The sequence below is a fragment of the Armigeres subalbatus genome, chromosome 1, assembly GCF_024139115.2.
Source record: "Armigeres subalbatus isolate Guangzhou_Male chromosome 1, GZ_Asu_2, whole genome shotgun sequence".
NCBI classification, from domain to species: domain Eukaryota; kingdom Metazoa; phylum Arthropoda; class Insecta; order Diptera; family Culicidae; genus Armigeres; species Armigeres subalbatus.
The window spans coordinates 149,514,420-149,536,159 of NC_085139.1; the positions used below are offsets into that span (position 1 = coordinate 149,514,420).

Sequence of the window (21,740 nt, forward strand, 5' to 3'; positions counted from 1 at the left end):
GCAGAGGGAACCCTTAATAGGGTTACTGCTCCTTAAATTCATAGCATGTATCAATATTAATACCAATCGAAAACAAAGAATCGGAACGCAAATGGGTTTGTTTCTTAATTTCGTGATTTTTTCCAGCAATAATCACACGTGATACAAATCAAAATGACACAGATTAAGCTGAAATCGTCCTGTTCGTGAATCTTTTTTAAAGGAGTGTGTTAATAATAATGGACCAAATACCTTATTCACGAACATGGATTATGAATGAACGCAGTAGAATGAACCTTAACAATATGATGACAGTCACTATCTGCGAGTTTAATTTGTAGTTGTGATTTCGTTCTACTACACAAGCATGCATCACACAACCTATACTTATCACACAAAGAGGATGCTTATTTGAACATGTATAGGAACCTGTCAGATTTTATTTACTTTTTGTATAATTGTCATGCATGCACAGTGCATGCCGGTTCCTCCATTCGGTTATTGATAATCACGCAGTTATTTTGGTATGTACGTACCGAGCCAAATCTGATAGTGGAACGCGTGTACTACATCCTTTTACTATTACGGTAACTCTAGTTAAGAATAACCTGTATAAGAATCTTTTAGGTAAGTAAAGCTTTTGCATTTAGAATTATAAATGTAATGTTTATAGGTTTAATTGCTCAATAATTGGAATAAAAACTAATTGAAATTCATTATGTGTAATCTTATCTATCTCGATGTCGTATCACAAGAGATTTGTATTTACATTGAATTTGTTAATTACTCAGTGATGACTGCTGAGTTTCTCGTTATACACCACTTAATTGCAACATTGATATAATTATTGGGATTGTTGATACTCGAAATTCACAGCAAAGTAATATAAATATTCTATAATTAAAAACCTTTTTTGATTTTTTTAGTTCCAACTTAACAATAGCTGAGTGAAACATCAAAACAACCATGAGCCTTAAAGCGATCAAATATAACAACGGAAAACTAGAAATTTTGGACCAGCTGTTGCTCCCAGCTCAATCGAAGTAAGTGATAATAGGCTAATCTATCTACGAATGAAATTGTTTCTTGTGTTTTTGCATTGCCTTCTCATGTACCGGAATCCGGGGGAACATTGATCATCAGGGTAACATTGATCAGTTTCACCATTTTCAAGAAATGAATAAATTATTATTTCCTGTTATCACAATTACTTATTGTGAGTTAGGTATCATAATCTTGACTAAATTTGCTGCTTAATGATATAATCTTTGGGTAAAATTGCATTTACTTTTCGCCAAAATTTGAACAATAAAATCAACATAAAATTTTTAGCAAGCTGCCAAAAAAGCAGTCAAAACAAGTAGAATAACAAAAAATGAAGCTCGTACCTTAAGTTATGTGATAAGCAATCTTATTTTCTTGGTTAATCCATAGTTTTCATTTCGAAATTTTGATATATATTGTTGAAAAACCAGATAATCCGACTAGCGATGATGATGTCTTCCTCGAAACAATCAATGCACATCGCTTCAGCGTATAAGATTCCAACTACATTTGCCTACCTAAGGGCGTTTGCATACGCTTTCTCTATAGATAAATGATGGATCAAAGTTACCCCAAATCGAAAAATAAAAAAATTCGACAAAAAACATGTATAAAACAAGTGTAAAATTATCAAATAATCAAGAACAAGAGCATTATACGTTCTACATGTAGCAGTAATTGTTTTAAAAATATTGAAAAAGCTATGATTTAACTTACGAGGGAAATATTTACAAAACAATTGAAAAAATGATCAATGTTCCCCCGGATTACGGTACATAACACTTTACACGTCTATGATGAACACTGCGGCGCCAGAGATTGGGCACCACTCATCGTAAACGCGCTATAGTTCAGTACATTCAAAGTTAATTTCCTATATGCCGGGTATTAAGCCACCCGGAGTGGAAATTAATTACTAGGGGAAATGTTCCGATCTCCATCTCACTGTACATATATCCATCTCATCGCTAAACAAAGAAATACGGCACCAAATTCGTCGCTTCTTTTTGTCAACATGCGTGCTTACTGCTGAAAAAAATCACAAAAATAACAAACAAACCAAATTCCTTTCCATTGCTTTGTTTTTGATGGGATGGAAATAGGAGCTATGAGATGAAGTGGCGAACCGTTCCCCTATATAGTCCCCAAACGCAACGATTTTGCACTCACCTTCTAAACGACAATCAGTAGTAGCTAGGCCTAGATTTAAGTTTATTGTTGGATGTAGTTTTAAGCCGAATTGTATCATTTGGATATTAATTGTAATCTGTTGATGCATAGAAAAGAGGAGGTTTTGCGCCCGCTTGAGTGAGAGGTAATGAATTTCTAACTGGTCAACTCAAGTGGGCTTTTCCCTGCTCCCAATAAATAAAATAAAATAAAGCTGTCATGATAAAAAACTGATTCGGGAGGCTACCTATACCTTTATGGCGTGTTATGATTCGGAACAGTTTCTGCCTTCCTTTTGTTGTTGTTCGTTATCTATTGAGAGCGATTTCTACAATTCCTGTTTATAATAAATTCTAGACAGAATTCTAGTACGAAGTTTAAAAATATATCATAAATACTTTTCCGGGAAATATATAAAAAATGAAATGCACTTCCAGAATGAGTGAAAGGTTGATTTATTGCTTTTTGGTCAAATAGTTTCGTCCCGACGCGGCGTGTACCGAATGGTGGTGGTCTGGTTCAATCCCTGATGTCTTTCGTATCTTGCAGGTATACAAATGCTGTGCAGGATTGAGCTAATCGGACCTTGATCGATTTCGCCTGCTAACAAGCCAATGCTTGGTGGAATAACTTTGGGTACCGACGTCCAAATTGCTCGATGACGTGACCCAACGATTTCGTGGCTCGTGAGATAACACACGGCTCCTAGTGCCTTTTATTCACGTTGCCTCCACTCAACAACCGGTTTGCGGTTTCGCGGAGTTTTCAAGGTCCTGGTGACTTTATCGTGACCAAAGTTTTCGACATTACTTCCACACTGGAGAATATATGTATCTTTCTTATCGCCGTAATTCACGAATATCTTTCGAATACGAAACGCGAAACGCTTGGAGCACGTTGGAAGCATTCACGACCTGGGAATAATCATTGACAACATGGTACGGCCATGTCTTAATTCGAAGTTAAACCAACATGACTTGTTATACAAGTCACTCAGATTAATCTAAAATAACGAGCACTGGAAAATTCCTGTGCATAGACATAAACAATTTTCATACCCAAATGATGTTATATCATTTCATCTGTAGATTGGTCACGGTTAAATGACATAAAAAGTAGGAGATCGCGACTAGAGGCCTGAATAAGAGAAACGCGGATAGAAAATATGACTCTGCCAACACTGTATTCAATCTTCTTCATCAAAGAGCAACACATGAAAAGGAAGAAATCGTTCATGTAGACAAAATCTCACAAACCGCTATATAATGTATCCCCGTCACATGACAATAGAATCCTATAAACAATGGAATTTCATTTCATAATCTTTAAATTACTTGCATATATCATTGCAAACTAATGTAAAATGCATTCAAATTTGTTTATTTAAAAATGGCATAAAATCAAATTTAGCCGTTTTCAGTATTTGAGCCAACATTTGGCTGCTTGACAGGTCTCCTGCTCGATTGGCTGCTGTTTTTTGACGGTTCGATTGGCGGCTCATACCTATCCGCGTTTCTCTTATTCAGGCCTCTAATCGCGACTACTAGACACCGAGTATCCTTCTGGGATGGGATATAATTAGGTATGAGCTTTTAAAATATTCTACTCATTTTCCTTTCTATCGAACCACGCCGGTTAACCTCATGTACGACCAAACGAAATGTATTGGATTTGTTCTAGAATCAGTTTCAAAACACTTCAATACACCACCCCCTCATCAAAGTAGCGAAAAGAAACTCACGTGTTTGCACTCTGGGGGTGACTTGGTTATCGAAATAAAAAGCTTCGGAATTGAACATTCCCGTGAAATCACACCGTGAAGAAGCGTTGCACAAAAATGAAAGTTGCCAACATAATAAGAAGACCATCATTCAGAAGCAGCGTAAGAAGATCTTCTTTGCGCAACTTTATAATCAGAAACTTTGGAATTTTGGATGATCGTCCAATCATTCTGCATACTTCTCAAAAACACGGACAAACAAAAACAAGCCTTTACTTATTGACCGCAGAAAGCACAAGCACAAACTCGGATTTTACGAATGTTCTGCGTTCTACCTGAAACACGTCCGATTGCGCACCGTTTATTTTACTTTCTCATTGAAGTCGGAGATCGCGGCATGCAACAAGCTCACACTTTATTTTCATGAGCATTATTTGGCAGACGAAGATACTAGATGCTGAGTACGTTAAGAAATTGAAGATACATCGACTGACGCATACCGCACTATTATCGTATAATGCCGAAATGGAATCATGCCGATTGGCATACTTCTGAAAGAAGATATTCAGTGTTTCGAACAACGAGACATTTAAGTTCGACAAATCAAGCGAGTTGCAACGCGCCTGGGATATTGCAGTCAAAGGTTGATAGACTCATAGACTAATTCCGAATGTTAATTAGGAATGCTTTGATCACCGCGTGACTTTATCGAAATTAATTTATTGGCTTTTTTCGGTGCCGTTATCATCGAAAAAACGAACAGTGGGTAATGTCTGTGACATAACCGCTAAGTGGACGTAGGACTTGACTTGACCATGCCTTTAAAATACATAATATGTCCAAATTTCTCACATCAACTATTTTGGATAAATAATCGGCGTTGCATACCATTCCTTGGCAAAATCTTCTCATCAAACCGACACAGAAATCAAATCTACCTCAAACCTCGAACCTCGTGGGCCAATCAGCTAGTGTCTTGTATCCCGCTTCTTTGTCAGCCAAAGCGTCACCATCATCAACGCGTTCGAGAAAGGCTTCTTCTTTTTTACGCTTGTTGCTCGCTGCTGGCGTCTATTTCCTAACCGGACTTTTCGCTTGATACAGGCCAATAAGCCGGGCAAGCGAGCTTAGAATTGCAGTTCAGGTGGGAAGTACGTGTTCTTTTCTGAGACAACATTGTTAGTAGTAGAAGGAAGGAAACACCCGGAAACAATGTTTATCTACATATTTTTTTATCAATGCCAAAAAATCCAACATTTGATGAAAAATCGATTGATAGTTTATTAATGTTTGAGCTGTTATCGGTGTTTTTTTTATCCAAATAAGATCATAATCATAAGAGATTTGGACATCTTATGAATCTTTAAAGGCATGATCAAGCGAAGTCCTTCGTCCACTTTGCGGTTAAATCAGAAAAATTATCCACTGTTAGTTTTGACGCAATTTATGAAAATCACACATAAAATTTTATCTCTAGAATATTGGATTGGCACCCAAGCACAATTTCTATCCCGAAGGGTTGTCACGCAAGCTAATTAAATTTTTAAAACGATTCTACTGCGAAAAACTCTTTAGTAGATCTTGAAAACTTGAGATCGTAGAAAACTTGATCAATGAATCGTCCACTTTGAACGTACAGGGGCACACTAGAAGTTAACTTTCTGAAAGCAGTGTGGCGAAAGGCATCTAAGGTTCGATTTCTCAAATTTTAGCACCTTAATAAAAAAATATTTGGTAGGCGTACTAGCGAACACCATCCATTATAACCGGTACCATATAGTTTTTCATGAAAAGTTCCTAATTTTGAGAAAACCCGCGTTAGATGTCTTTCGCCATATCAATTTCTGGAGGTTAACTCATGTCGGCTATTTGCGGATATATGATAGCGCCTGGCTGTGGAAGTGGCGGGTAGAAAATCAGCCACTGTCAATAATTCATCTTGTTCAGTGTTGTCATTGACAGTCTATCGTCACACCGCCGAGCCGCGCTTACTGTCCGGTAGGCTTCTCCTTTGTGCGGTGGCCTCGACAATGCCGGACCGAAAATGCCGATGATGCTGACGATTCTGCCTTGCTCTTGAGAAAGCTTCGTGCTGCGCTTTTTTATGCCTTCCTGACCTAGCGAGAGCTCTTTTGCTGACGTCTGCACCAATCAGAGCGTGGCAATGGAATGATGCAAGAATGATGCGGTACTCATATTTATAGGTTCTCGTGAATTCAATATTTTGCTTTGAAAACAGTTTTGGGCCTATTGAAACAAGTTTTCGGATATTATCAAGCATGAATATGAAAGGCATACTTGAAAGCTGTTGATTGAGTGGTTAACTGCAGAAAACTGTTCAATAGGGCAAAAGCTATTTACGTTTGAAATCTTTCAACACAGCGTAACGCGGTCGATTTAAAAAATTTGAAATGACACCCGGTATAGTAAAGAGAGACGTAAGTCCTACGTCAAAAGCCAATAAATTAATTTCGATAATTCCGAATGTGCCAAATTGGTCAATAGGATCAATAGACACACCAAAAAAAATCTACTCAAATGTCTGGTTTAAACATAATTGTCCCAAGAAATTGTTGCATAGGTTCCGGTTTGCACATTCTCCGAACTCCGAACGAACGAACTCCGAACGAATTGGCGAGGTAGAATCAGTGAAGGAGTAATATTTCTGTGAAGCAGTTGATTGATCAACTCGATGCTTCTTCTTCTTATTGGCATTATATCCCCCACTGGGACATTGTCGCCTCACTGCTTAGTGTTCATTCAGCACTTTCACAGTTATTAACCGCGAGGTTTCTAAGCCAAGTTACAATAGGAGTTGTCAGTTGCATTCTAGCAAAAATTCCGCTTGAGGCCCTTTCAAAACATTTTAACAACAGCCACTACACCTGATGATCTGATGATATAATTGCAATATTTCCACTATCAGGCGACAGGTGGTGTTGCTGCGTGTTTGTATCATCTGCTGACATCTGCTACACTAGTGACATCTGCTGTTCAATGTCACCGTAAGCCTTCAATGTTCCTTCCACACACACGAGGTGGAGAACAGTCTTGAAGAAATTGAAAGTATACAGCTAGAATTTAGTATGGAGGTACAATGAAATCTCTTTTATTGTTTGGAACTGTAAAACAAGTCGTGGGTACAAGAAATCTAAAAATTATTTGTCGCTTTTTGACCTAACTTTCATATTGATGCGATGCGTAGTTGATGAGAACGGATGATTTGTCCATACAAGGAAATTCATTTTACTTGTGGCGTCATCTCGTTCAAACAGCACCTTTGTCTTTGCCTTATTTTTGCATTCGTATATCATGAGGTTAACACGATGAAACTTTTATGCCCAGGGAAGTCGAGACAATTTCCAAACCGAAAATTGCCTAGACCGTCACCGGGAATCGAACCCAGCCACTCTAAGTATGGTCTTGCTTTATAGCCGCGCATCTTACCGTTAGGCTAACGAGGGCCCCTCATCTCGACGCCACCTAAATTATATTCTCAGGTGTCTGGTTCCAGCTTTCCATTTCCCCTTGCTATAGAAAATAATTGAAAATAAAAAGGATCAAACTATGCCTTTTTATTTTCAATATCCATTCAGCTAATGAATTTATGACCCGTGGTACAATCATGCTGCTTTGTTACTAGATTTAGGATCGATTTTTTCACCCCCCGCAAGTCTCAAACCATGTTTAAGCGTATGGTTTGAGACTTACGGGGGCCGCTTAAAAGTTAAGCGGAGGTGAAGAAATTGGCCCTAAAGAATTAATATTAGGCTAATAGCAGAAACAAACAGACATAACACATAGATTACTGATTTATCGGTCAATTCAAATAATCATTAGTTGGTCAATAGACCGACCGCGGCGCTTAAATCGGCTTTGTTCGAGTTTGACGTTAGCTCGCTACCGCCACCTGGTTAGTGATTTTCCCAAGTCAATGTAAATAACAGAAGTTAGTGTTTGCGCGACAATGAATTTTGTGAGAATATGCTCCATGTGTTATGTCTGTTTGTGCTAACAGTTTATTCAAGAGTAGGACGATTTTTTGTTATTTCAATAATTTATGCTTTGCAACTTTTTCATACTATGTATTACGATTATATTTATTTTGCAGGTACATTGATGTTAATGGAGTTGAAGATGGCTGGAAAGCAATTAACAAAATGCAGGTGAAGATTATTTTACTAAGGAAATATTATTGAAATCTTATTGTCCTAATCTTACACACTTAATTCAATGAAGGTGGATTGGGTTTTCCACAAAAGGCTGAATCACATAATGCTGAAAACTCATAAGGCTGAACACGAAAGGCTGAAAAGTAAAAATCTCACATAAGGCTGAAATAACAAAAGGCTGGAAAATCGTGAGAATCAATTTTAGTGGATGAATTCACATTTGTCGATAATAGGGGCACAAACTAAAATGATCCGCAACCTTCTTGCGACTTCTTGCTGTCTTTCATTTTTTATACGGAATTCTTATTTTTTAGCCTTTACAGCTCAAAAAATTTTGAAGTAACATAGAAAGGAACAAGACTTTATTGTTCTTGGTTCTTGTATTTGGTTTTTGATTCTTGCCAAAATTACTTTCTTTTTTTTATTCTTTATTATTTTTTATTCTTTATTCTTTATTCTTCTCTCTTCTTTTTCCTTCTTTTTTTCCTATTTCCTTCTCCCTTTTTTTTCTTCCTTCCTTTTTATTCCATTTTTTCTTCCTTTTTCCTGTCCTTCCTTTTCTTCCTGTTTCTTTCTTCCTTCTTTCTTCTTAGTTCTTCCTCCATAGTTCTTACTTTTTAATTCCTTCTTCCTTGTTCTTATTTCCTTCTTCTTTCTTCTGCCTTCCTTGTTCCTTCTTTCTTCTTCATACTTCTTTTTTCTGGTTTCTTCTTCCTTAATTTTTATTTGTTCTTCTTCCTTCTCCATTCTTTCCTTTTGCTTTTTTATTTCTTTCTTCTTCATTTCCTTGTTTTTCTTCTTCTTCCTTCCTTCTTGCATTTCCTTGTTTTTTCTTCCTTTCTGTCTTCTTTATTCTACCTTCTTCCTTTACCTAGTTTCTTCTTTCTTTTTCCTTATTCTTTTTTCTCTATTCTCTCTTCATTCTACCTTCTTCTTTCTTCCTCTTTCAACCTTTTTTCATGTTCCTAAATTCGTCCTTTCTGCTTCTTTCTTTTCTTCCTCGTCCCTTGTTTCTTCATCTTCTTTCTTCTTTCGTCTTGTTTTGTTCTTCCTTCATTTTCATTCTTTTTTCCTTCTTCCTTCTTTTTTCTTTTACCTTCTTCCTTTTCTTTTTTTCTCCATTCTTGTCCCTTCTTCTTTCTTCATTCTTCCATTTTATCCTTCCTTCTTCTGTCTTCCTTCCTCCTTGTTACTTCTTGTTTCATCATTATTCCTTCTTCCATCTTTAGCTTATTTTTTTCTTCTTCCTTCTTCTATGTTCTTTCTTCAATCTTTCTTTTTTTTTCCTGTGCAATTTTTATTCTTTATTCTTTATTTTTTTATTCTTTATTCTTTATTTTTTATTCTTTATCCTTCATTCTTTATTCTTTATTATTCATTATTTGGTCGGGGTTCAGCCAAAACGCACCAAGCGGCTTTTTGACTGACTTGTGATATTTTGTTCGTACAAGGACAACGGAAATCGTTTCATATCAATTCAAGCGTACATTTGCAATAGAATATCCTCATTTATTGGATTGAGGGATATCCGATACGATTTGCGATCAATTAAATCTGCTAAACGAATGTTTGGGCAGAAAAATGGGTAATTTTTCGTTGGCGCTTGGTGCGTTTTGGCTGAACCCCGACCATTTATTCCTTATTCTTTATTTATTTTTATTCTTTATTCTTTAGTCTTTATTTTTTATTCTTTATCCATCATTCTTTATTCTTTAATTACTATCCAACCCTTTATCCAACTACTCAACATAGTTGTACAACATATCGTATGGTTGGGATTCATTTCATCCGATCAATTTCAGCCTTTCGATAGCCTTCTGATACTTTCAGCCTTTTGAGACTTTCAGCCTTTCGGGATTTCAGCCTTATGAGCATTCAGCCTTATGTGTTTCAGCCTTTCGTAGGACACCCGGTGGATTACCTGCGAACCCAGTTCTCAAGCGCTGCCGCAATCTTCGTATTACATTCAAACTTTATTTTAAATAACCTGTATCTACATTTTAAGTGAAAGATATTCCTTATCAAGTGATAAAGCTTGTAGTCTGAATCGATTATAAAGCGATAAAGTAATATAGAAATCAATCTGCTTCTGGATGCGAAAATGCAAAAGTCAATTCGAAAAGATGTCTTGGAGCATCCTGTCTTCATGTGATGTTATAATTACACTTGATTTATTGATCTTTCTTCATATTTCGTAGTTGTTACACCAAGGTGTAACGAAAAGGCTATATATTCACTCCTAAAGACGATTTTACGATAAAAGACCAATCGATTCAGCTCGACAAATTGAGATGATGTCTGTGTGTGTATGTACGTGTGCGTGTGTATTTGCGCAAAATAGAACTCACTCTTGTCATAGGAACTTATCTCTAATCCATTTGCTTACAACAAGTTGCATTAGACGAGGAAAAGTTTCCTATTGTTTTCTATTGAAAATTGACCAGATCGGACTATGGGATCAAAAGTTATGGTCAAAATACGATTTTCATACAAAAAAAAAACACGCTAAGAAAATCTCACCCATTTTTTTTAAGGATATCTAGTGCACGAGAAAGGCTAGGTGGATCAACCAGAGTTCTTTTTAGTTTATTTTCCCCTTGTGGGTCCCGAGTATCAGCAACCCTAATTTTTGACGTGATTTCAGTAAAAGTGTCGTTTCGTTACAAACGTTGGTCTAGGTATCTTGGGTTGGACATCCTCAAACATCTTCCAATGATTTCTTCTTTATCAGGTTCGAGGCGCTCCGGCCATAGCCATCGTCGGCTGCTTATCGCTGGCCGTTGAAATTTTCGATGAAACATTTGACACCAAGCAATCGCTCAAGCAAGAAGTGGAAGGCAAATTGAACTATCTGGTATCCGCTCGGCCCACGGCGGTCAATATGAAACTGGCCGCTGAGGATTTGATTGTGCTGGCGAACGCTTTGTCACAAGATGAATCGGTTTCGGTGGATGTAATGAAGGAAAGGTGATGTTAATTTATGGCTTTCAACTTATTGTAGTACTTGTAGTTATTTATGTTGTCTTCAAAATCTGCAGGTTCCTAAAGGCAATTGAAGCTATGCTCGAAAAGGATATTGCCGACAATATGGCGATCGGTAAAAATGGGGCCGATATTATTCTTTCCAACATTCCTAATGGTAATTCAGTGAAGGTTCTGACGCACTGTAATACTGGATCGTTGGCAACTGCAGGGTTAGTATGTGTAATCTAATCTTAGTAATAGCGAAGCAATTTTCATCAACTTTGGATGGAACAGCATATTTTTGTGTTTTGTATTTGTCTAAACATGTGGTTGTAATTAATTCCCTAAAAAATTATGTATTTTCTAGTTATGGAACTGCACTGGGAGTTATAAGAAAACTTCATGAATTGAATCGGCTTGGTAAATTTTGTGTGTTCGCCGACTGACATCGGCAAATAATTTGAGCATATGCCTTAATTTGAATACCATTCCAGAGCACGTTTTCTGCACCGAAACAAGGCCCTACAACCAGGGCGCTAGATTGACGGCCTACGAGCTAGTTCATGATAAGCTACCAGCTACGTTGATTTTAGACAATATGGTTGCATCGCTGTTCAAATCCCGTCGGGTGGCCGCAGTGGTTGTTGGTGCGGACAGAGTTGCTGCAAATGGTGACACGGCCAACAAGATTGGAACCTACCAGATTGCAGTAGTAGCAAAGTATCACGATGTGCCATTCTATGTGGCAGCTCCGTTCACATCGATTGATTTGACTATTCCATCGGGCGATCGTATTGTGATTGAAGAACGTCCCGACCGTGAAATGACACATGTAGGAGAACATAGAATAGCCGCACCAGGTTAGTACTTAAAGCAATGGTACTTCTCGTTATGGCATATGCCATTTCTCTTTCAATTATGTCCATTAGGGTGGACCACACTTATATAAAAAAAATCAAAATCATTTTTTCGAGACGTACGTTTTTTGCTCCAAGATCTAATCCAGATCAGCCTAATTATATGGGAAAATGCATACTTTCCACTTTTTTTTCTCTAGGTGGTACTGTAGTTATTCAATAACCGCGAGTTAATTTATTAAAAAATGAAAAAGAGTATTTCTTCTTCTTCTTATTGGCTTAACATCCCCACACTGGGACAGAGCCGCCTCGCAGCTTAGTGTTCATTAAGCACTTCCACAGTTATTTACTGCGAGGTTTCTAAGCCAGGTTACCACTTTTGCATTCGTATATCATGAGGCTAGCCCGATGATACTTTCACAGACAAACAGACGTAACTCTTCATATAAATTGTTAAAAAAAATATCGTCATACCTTTTTCAGAAAACACTACTGCCATCTATTATCAGAATCGCGAGAAACACAGTCGACAATGATTATTTCCGATTTGACGTTTGCTCCTAACGTATACCTCTATGAATCATCATCATCATCGTCATCAACACATAAAACATTCAGCAGCATATACACTAATCAAATGTCAAAGCGATTGAACACTAGCGCCTCTCGTGGCACAATCGCGTAACACAAATGAATTTCAAATAAACCGTTCAACACGTGGACGATGTTGAGATGAGAAGTGTTACGTCTGTTTGTCTGTGATACTTTTATGCCCAGGGAAGTCCAGACAATTTCCAATCCGAAAATTGCCTAGACCGGCACCGGGAATCGAACCCAGCCACCCTCAGCATGGTCTTGCTTTGTAGCCGTGCGTCTTACCACATGGCTAAGGAGGGGCCCAGAGTAGTTAGAGAAAGTAAATGTTGGTTTTTCAGCTGGGGGAAAACGTGCCATACAGCTATTCTACATGAAGAATCGATCGGATCGATTAGCTTCGATTTACTTCGTTTGTTCGAGTTTTTAAATTGACTGAAATTAACGATATTGGGGATCATTACCTTCTCCGATCGACTCTGTATGCGAATTCGTTGGATGGAGCGTTTCATCTGGAGGCGTAATTTTTTTTTTATTTCACCTTTTTGCCTTTCTCGTATACTAAGTATACGGTAAAGGCTATCGCTCCAAAAACAACCTTTTTATAGAAGGCCCGGAGACCCATAGTGTTATATACCAATCGACTCAGTTCGACGAATTGAGGTGATGTCTGTGTGTGTGTGTGTATGTGTGTGTGTATGTGTGTGTGTATGTGTGTGTGTGTGTGCGCAAAACTACTAAAAAAATTGTCACTCATTTTTCGGGCACTTACACTCAACCGATTTGCTCGCAACAAGTTGCATTCGACGCAGAATCCTGTCTTATTGTTTCCTATTTGAAATTGGCCAGATCGGACTATGGGATCAAAAGTTATGGCCAAAATACAAATTCATACGAAAAAATCGCGTAAAAAATGTCACTCATTTTTCGGGCACTTACCCTCAACCGATTTGCTTGCTACAAGTTGCATTCGACGCAGAATCCTGTCCCATTGTTTCCTATTTGAAATTGACCAGATCGGACTATGGGATCGAAAGTTATGGCCAAAATACAAATTCATACGAAAAAATCGCGTAAAAAATGTCACTCATTTTTCGGGCACTTATCCTCAACCGATTTGCTTGCAACAAGTTGCATTCGACGCAGAATCCTGTCCCATTGTTTCCTATTTGAAATTGGCCAGATCGGACTATGGGATCAGAAGTTTTGGCCAAAATACAAATTCATACGAAAAAATCGCGTAAAAAATGTCACTCATTTTTCGGGCCTTTACCCTCAACCGATTTGCTTGCAACAAGTTGCATTCGACGCAGAATCCTGTCCCATTGTTTCCTATTTGAAATTGGCCAGATCGAACTATGGGATCAGAAGTTATGGCCAAAATACAAATTCATACGGAAAAATCGCTTAAAAAATGTCACTCATTTTTCGGGCACTTACCCTCAACCGATTTGCTCGCAACAAGTTGCATTCGACGCAGAATCCTGTCCCATTGTTTCCTATTTGAAATTGGCCAGATCGAACTATGGGATCGAAAGTTATGACCAAAATACAAATTCATACGAAAAAATCGCGTAAAAAATGTCACTCATTTTTCGGGCACTTATCCACAACCGATTTGCTCGCAACAAGTTGCATTCGACGCAGAATCCTGTCCCATTGTTTCCTATTTGAATTTGGCCAGATCGGACTATGGGATCGAAAGTTATGGCCAAAATACAAATTCATACGAAAAAATCGCGTAAAAAATGTCACTCATTTTTCGGGCACATATCCTTAACCGATTTGCTCACAACAAGTTGCATTCGACGCAGAATGTCTCATATTTTCTTATTGAAAATTGGCCAGATCGGACTATGGGATCAAAAGTTATGGCCAAAATACAAATTCATACGAAAAAATCGCGTAAAAAATGTCACTCATTTTTCGGGCACTTACCCTCAACCGATTTGCTCACAACAAGTTGCATTCGACGCAGAATCCTGTCCCATTGTTTCCTATTTGAAATTGGCCAGATCGGACTATGGGATCGAAAGTTATGGCCAAAATACAAATTCATACGAAAAAATCGCGTAAAAAATGTCACTCATTTTTCGGGCACTTATCCTCAACCGATTTGCTTGCAACAAGTTGCATTCGACGCAGAATCCTGTCCCATTGTTTCCTATTTGAAATTGGCCAGATCGGACTATGGGATCAGAAGTTTTGGCCAAAATACAAATTCATACGAAAAAATCGCGTAAAAAATGTCACTCATTTTTCGGGCCTTTACCCTCAACCGATTTGCTCGCAACAAGTTGCATTCGACGCAGAATCCTGTCCCATTGTTTCCTATTTGAAATTGGCCAGATCGAACTATGGGATCAGAAGTTATGGCCAAAATACAAATTCATACGAAAAAATCGCGTAAAAAAATGTCACTCATTTTTCGGGCACTTACCCTCAACCGATTTGCTCGCAACAAGTTGCATTCGACGCAGAATCCTGTCCCATTGTTTTCTATTTGAAATTGGCCAGATCGAACTATGGGATCGAAAGTTATGACCAAAATACAAATTCATACGAAAAAATCGCGTAAAAAATGTCACTCATTTTTCGGGCACTTATCCACAACCGATTTGCTCGCAACAAGTTGCATTCGACGCAGAATCCTGTCCCATTGTTTCCTATTTGAATTTGGCCAGATCGGACTATGGGATCGAAAGTTATGGCCAAAATACAAATTCATACGAAAAAATCGCGTAAAAAATGTCACTCATGCTTCGGGCACATATCCTTAACCGATTTGCTCACAACAAGTTGCATTCGACGCAGAATGTCTCATATTTTCTTATTGAAAATTGGCCAGATCGGACTATGGGCTTAGATGTTATGGTCAAATTACTATTTATTGTGAAAAAGAGTTCGAAAAAGTCTAGCTCACTTGTTTAGCACTTAGACTTCATCTATTGACGCTCGCAACAGATTGCATTCGACGCAGAATCTTGTCCCATTGTTTTCTATTGAAAATTGGCTAGATCGGACTATGGGATCGGAAATTATGGCTGAAACACCATTTTTGCCTTTTTCTACGAAAAGGCTGTATGTTCGCTCCAAAACCAAACTTTACAGAAGGCCTGGAGACTCATAGTGTTATATACGTATAAGCTCGATGAACTGCGATGATGTCTCTGTGTGTGTGTGCGCGCACCAAAAGTGCGAAAAGTTTAGCTCACTTTTTTGGAACTTATCCTCAACCGATTTAATTCCAACTATAGATAGTAGAATATAAAGATGAGCGAAAGCATGGCTGAGTCGATTTTTCTGCCCGTGCACACGCACATATGACGTCACAGCCCTTAACGTTTCCATTGAAATTGTGACGTCATGCTCGTTTGGAGACACGTTTGACAGTTCGTTTGGAGACAGAGGATTTATCTTCACTCATCTATATATTCCACTATCTATAATTCCAACAAGTTTCATTCGACGCGGAATCCTGTCGTATTGTTTTCTATTGAAAATTTGGACCATGGGCACAGAAATTATGGCCAAAATATACTATGTGTTATAAAAAAGCGAGTAAAAAAGTCTAGCTGACTTTTAATGGACTTACCCTCAACCGATTCACTCACAACAAATTGCATTAGATGCGGAATCCTGTTCTATTTAGAAAGTTGGCCAGATTGGACTATTACCTTTGAAATTATGGCCAAAATACTTTTTGCCTTTCTTGTGCAACAAAGTTGTACCGAAAGGCTATAATTTCTTTCCGAAAACGAACTATCGGATGCTTCCACACTGATACACATCCTTCCTCTTCATACGGGAGTTTGGTAGAAAGACGGTCATGAGATTTATATCATAATAAATATTGCCCTCCGCTCGCTTGATGGGAATGACATTTTCGTTTTCTTTTTGTGTAGTCGGAGCTGCAGTTCAATTTACATCCAAAAGTGATATCCTTAAAATATATGACTGGGTAAAATAAAACGGGTATGTACGTCAAAAAGATTGGAAAAGGAAACAAAAATGTCGAAATTCTTATTAGCATATTGTAGATCAAGCTGAAAACCGAACCGAGGTTTCGCGACAATCGCATTTTCTCGCATTTCCGGATGTTGCAACTGCATCGCGAGTAGTGCGCAACTGTGCCATAGTCGGGCACCACTCGCGATGCAGTTTTCAACTGGATCTACAATATCTTTGCCATAAATAATCTGATTTTCATAGAACGGACAAAGAAATTTGTCTTTTTTACTCCTAGCTACTAGCTCATCTATTTTCAAGCACACACATTTTACGAAGGTCGAGAAAGGCACCATCACCGCTAGGTGGATTAATCTGGGTTTTTCATCTAGGTATAACTTTTTTGTTTTATGACAAAATCCCTCGCAGTTTTCGGGAGCCACAGTGCCACCTAGAGGCAAAAAAGTGAAAAGTATGCATTTTACCACAAATTTACTCGATTTTTGCCTTTCTCGTATACTAAGTATACGGTAAAGGCTATATGATCGCTCCAAAAACAAACTTTTTATAGAAGGCCCGGAGACCCATAGTGTTATATACCAATCGACTCAGTTCGACGAATTGAGGTGATGTCTGTGTGTGTGTGTGTGTGTGTGTGTGTGTGTGTGTGTGTGTGTGTGTGTGTGTGTGTGTGTGTGTATGTGTGTGTGTGTGTGTGTGCGCAAAACTACTAAAAAAATGTCACTCATTTTTCGGGCACTTATCCTTAACCGATTTGCTCGCAACAAGTTGCATTCGACGCAGAATCCTGTTCCATTGTTTACTATTTGGAATTGGCCAGATCGGACTATGGGATCGAAAGTTATGGCCAAAATACAAATTCATATGAAAAAATCGCTTAAAACAAGTCACTCATTTCTCGGGCACTTATCTTCAACCGATTTGCTCGCAACAAGTTGCATTCGCTGCAGAATCCTGTCCCATTGTTTCCTATCTGGAATTGGCTAGATCGGACTATGGGATCGAAAGTTATGGCCAAAATACAAATTCATACGAAAAAATCGCGTAAAAAAAGTCACTCATTTTTCGGGCACTTATCTTCAACCGATTTGCGCGCAACAAGTTGCATTCGACGCAGAATCCTGTCCCATTGTTTCCTATTTGCAATTGGCCAGATCGGACTATGGGATCGAAAGTTATGGCCAAAATACAAATTCATACGAAAAATTCGCGTAAAAAAAGTCACCCATTTTTCGGGCACTTATCTTCAACCGATTTGCTCGCAACGAATTGCATTCGACGCAGAATCCTGTCCCATTGTTTCCTGTTTGAAATTGGCTAGATCGGACTATGGGATCGGAAGTTATGGCCAAAATACAAATTCATGCGTAAAAATCGCGTAAAAAATGTCACTCATTTTTCGGGCACTTATCCTTAACCGATTTGCTCGCAACATGTTGCATTCGCTGCAAAATCCTGTCTCATTGTTTCCTATTGAAAATTGGCCAGGTCGGACTATGGGATCGAAAGTTATGGCCAAAATACAAATTCATACGAAAATATTGCGTAAGAAATGTCACTCATTTTTCAGGCACTTATTCTCAACCGATTTGCTCGCAACAAATTGCATTCGACGCAGAATCCTTTCCCATTGTTTCCTATTGAAAATTGGACAGGTCGGACTATAAGATCGGAAGTTATGACCAAAATACCTTTTTTCATAAAAATCACAAAAAATGTCACCTATTTTTCGGACACCTAACCTTAATCGATTCACACGCAACAAGTTGCATGCGACGCAGAATCCCGTTCCTATTGTTTCCTATTGAAAATTGACTAGATCGGACTATGGGATCGGAAGTTATGGCCGAAACACCATTTTAGCCTTTTTATACGAAAAGGCTGTATGTTCGCTCCAAAAACCAAACTCTTACAGAAGGCATGGAGACCCCCATAGTGTTATACATCAATCGATTCAGCTCGACGAACTGAGATGATGTCTCTGTCTCTCCCACTTCATACGGGAGTTCGGCAGAAAGACGGTCATGAGATTTATATCATAACAAATATTGCCCTCCGCTCGCGTGATGGGAATGACATTTACGTTTTCTTTTGTGTAGTCGGAGCTTCAGTTCAACTAACATCCAAAAGTGATATCCTTAAAATATATGACTGGGTGAAATAAAACAGGGTTATGTACGTCAAAAAGATTGGAAAAGGAAACAAAAATGTCGAAATTCTTATTAGCATATTGTAGATCAAGCTGAAAACCGAACCGAGGTCCCGGGAAATCGCATTTTCTCGCATTTCCGGATGTTGCAACTGCATCGCGAGTAGTGCGCAACTGTGCCATAGTCGGGCACCACTCGCGATACAGTTGCGACATCCGGAAATGGGACAAAATATGATTTTCGGTTTTCAACTGGATCTACAATATCTTTGCCATAAATAATCTGATTTTCATAGAACGGACAAAGAAATTTGTCTTTTTTACTCCTAGCCACTAGCTCATCTTTTTTCAAGCACACACATTTTACGAAGGTCGAGAAAGGCACCATCACCGCTAGGTGGATTAATCTGGGTTTTTTCATATAAACTTAATGCTCGTTGAGTATCCATTTAGACTTGACGGATCTGGCTGAAATTTTTACAGCAGCTTCTGCGAGCAAAAAACTTGATTTTCGGGGGTATACGTCTCGAAAAAATGATTTTGTTTTTTTTTGTCATATGAGAGTGGCCCACCGTATTGTCCATGGATCATGAATGAAATCATTTTAATTATAAAAATATAATAACAAAATATTTAACAAGAAGTAAGTTCTATGTTTCAATAATTTTTTTTTTTATTTCTTTATTAAAGAGGCTTGCAGCCCTAGGCTGGCTCACCTCTCTGTTTCTATAATTGTTTTCAATAAAGTATTTTGTATTTAGGTATTACATGTTGGAATCCTGCCTTCGATGTAACCACCGCTGATCTTATTACCGGGATCATAACTGAAAGAGGAGTTTTCAAACCAGCTGAACTAAGCAAAAAGGTAGAGGAAATTCTATCGGCGAACAACAAATGACGGAAAGTATAAAGGCATTGTGCACAATAAATTTTTAATATTGCTTTTACGGAAAAAAAGTTATCTTTTATAATCGTAAACAGTATCCGAAGATAAGTAGACTGCATATGTGTTTCCATGCTTAATTTTCATGTTAGCCCTGCCATAGCAAACATCGCTCTTTCTTTTTGCTTCATGATGCACGAACTAATTATGTCCGTGGAAGTTTGTTGCGTCAACAACATTATTCTCTTGCGTGGTTTACATATTCCTAGATCAACAAACAAGTCCGGAGTCAACGAGGCCGAATGCCGAAGTCGGTCCAGAGATTCTGTTAAGCCTATTCTATTCAATCCTTCATGTGTTTCGACAACCAGCGTCCGTTTCTCGAAGTAGCTCCTCAGGATTCTGTAAAGATACACTGGGACCCTCATCCTGTGCTGTGTAGGGAACTGACTATTGCTACCCAGCTAGCACAGTTAATGCATTTTTCACGTCTAAGATTACCATAGCGCAGTAGCTATTTTCTCTTTCCTTTTACTTCTTGGACCTGCACTTCTGGAACCTGAAATGCATGCTTGATAACCCGTTGTCGTCTTTCATGTGGATCACCAGCCTGTATATTAGACCTCTTCATGTTTTCAAAAAGTATCAAAAATTCAACTGATCAGCCCAGAATCACAATTCTTAGCCTAAAATAAGCCTCCTGTCAAATTTTTAGCTAATTCGGATAAAATTTCGAGGTGGCTCAAATCGATTTAGTGTTTTTGGGCTATTTTCAATTTTCAAAAAAATCAACTAGATATATGAGCGTCGAAAACTATCGCAACAACCTCTATATGGAAGCTTTTGGTGTGCTCTACAAGTCTTGTGAACATTGCGATTAGTTCCGTTCACGTTTTGACCACGTTAAAGTGATTTTCGATTTTTATGTGCATAAAAAGACTGTTTCCCCTAAAAGTCGTTGTTCTACAAAATTCTTGAATTCATGACAAATCATTGCTAATTTATTATATTATTATTCCTCTTTTTTCCCTAGATATTTAAGTAATATTATTGCCAATGTGCGATTTACCGTTAAATTCTTAAAAATCAGAAGCTGAACATTTGTCATAAATTTGCACGTTAAGATTTCTTCAAACAAGTTATTCGAACAAAACATAAATCAAATCATATGATATTTGATGCTTACAACAAACGACATCCAAATTTGATTCATTTCACCATATGTCTGTAAGCTTTCATCATTGAGTGCATTGTAGTAACAAGTGAAATCAAAGCTTCTTTGATCGCACAACTTGTTTGAAGAAATCCTAACGTGCAAATTTATGACAAATGTTCAGCTTCTGATTTTTAAGAATTTAACAGTAAATCGAACATTGGCAATTATATTACTCAAATGTCCAGGGAAAGAAGAGGAAGAATAATATAATAAATTAGCAATGATTTCTCATAATTTCAAGAATTTTGTAGAACAACGACTTTCAGAGGAAACAGTGTTTTTATGCACTTAAAAGTCCGAAAATCACTTTAACGTGGTCAAAACGTGACCGGAACGAATCGCATTGTTCACAAGACTTATACAGCACACCAAATACTGCCGTATAGAGGTTGTTGCGATCAGTGTTGGTAAAAACTCAAAATCTCAAAACTCATGGATGATTCAAATCAAGCATGAGTTGAAACGCACCCAACTCAGCACCTAAAAACTCATGGATGAGTTGAATCATCCATTTGAATCATCGTAGGTTTTCTTTTGTTCTCCTTCGTTAAAAACAGTGAATTGACGTTTGTCACATAAAGTATTAGACACTCTTTTATGTATAAGCATTAAATTGCCCCAAATTGATTTCAAATGCGTTTTTAAACCAAAAAGATTTTTGGACAAATGAGTGAAATGATACGTTTTAGCATGAAAAATTCAAGCGTGATGCATTCCTCTAAAATCGCAGACGATTTCGTTCGCACGGGAGCGCTCGTTGATTGAGATTTATGAGTGATTTTACCAACACTGGTTGCGATAGTTTTCGGCATTTATATATCTCGTTAGATTTTTTTTTTCAAAATTGAAAATAGCCCAAAAACACTAAATCAACTTGAGCCACCTCGAAATTTTATTTGAATTAGCTGAAAATTTGACAGGAGGCTTATTTTGATATTAGAATTGTGATTTTGGGCTGACCGGTTGAATTTTTGATATTTTTTGAAAACATGAAGAGGTCTACTGTATATGGATGTCCCTCTC

General features: G+C 37.9%; 1 protein-coding gene across 1 annotated transcript; it reads left to right on the top strand.

Moving 5' to 3' along the window:
* Positions 1 to 431: 431 nt before the first annotated feature.
* Positions 432 to 19,575, top strand: LOC134207359 (methylthioribose-1-phosphate isomerase). The gene is made up of 8 exons (XM_062683080.1): positions 432 to 606; positions 906 to 1,022; positions 8,025 to 8,079; positions 10,817 to 11,052; positions 11,124 to 11,279; positions 11,417 to 11,469; positions 11,544 to 11,909; positions 19,380 to 19,575. Exons 2-8 carry the CDS (start codon positions 946 to 948, stop codon positions 19,514 to 19,516), a joined length of 1,080 nt encoding a protein of 359 aa, XP_062539064.1. The 5' UTR covers positions 432 to 606; positions 906 to 945; the 3' UTR covers positions 19,517 to 19,575.
* Positions 19,576 to 21,740: the final 2,165 nt, after the last annotated feature.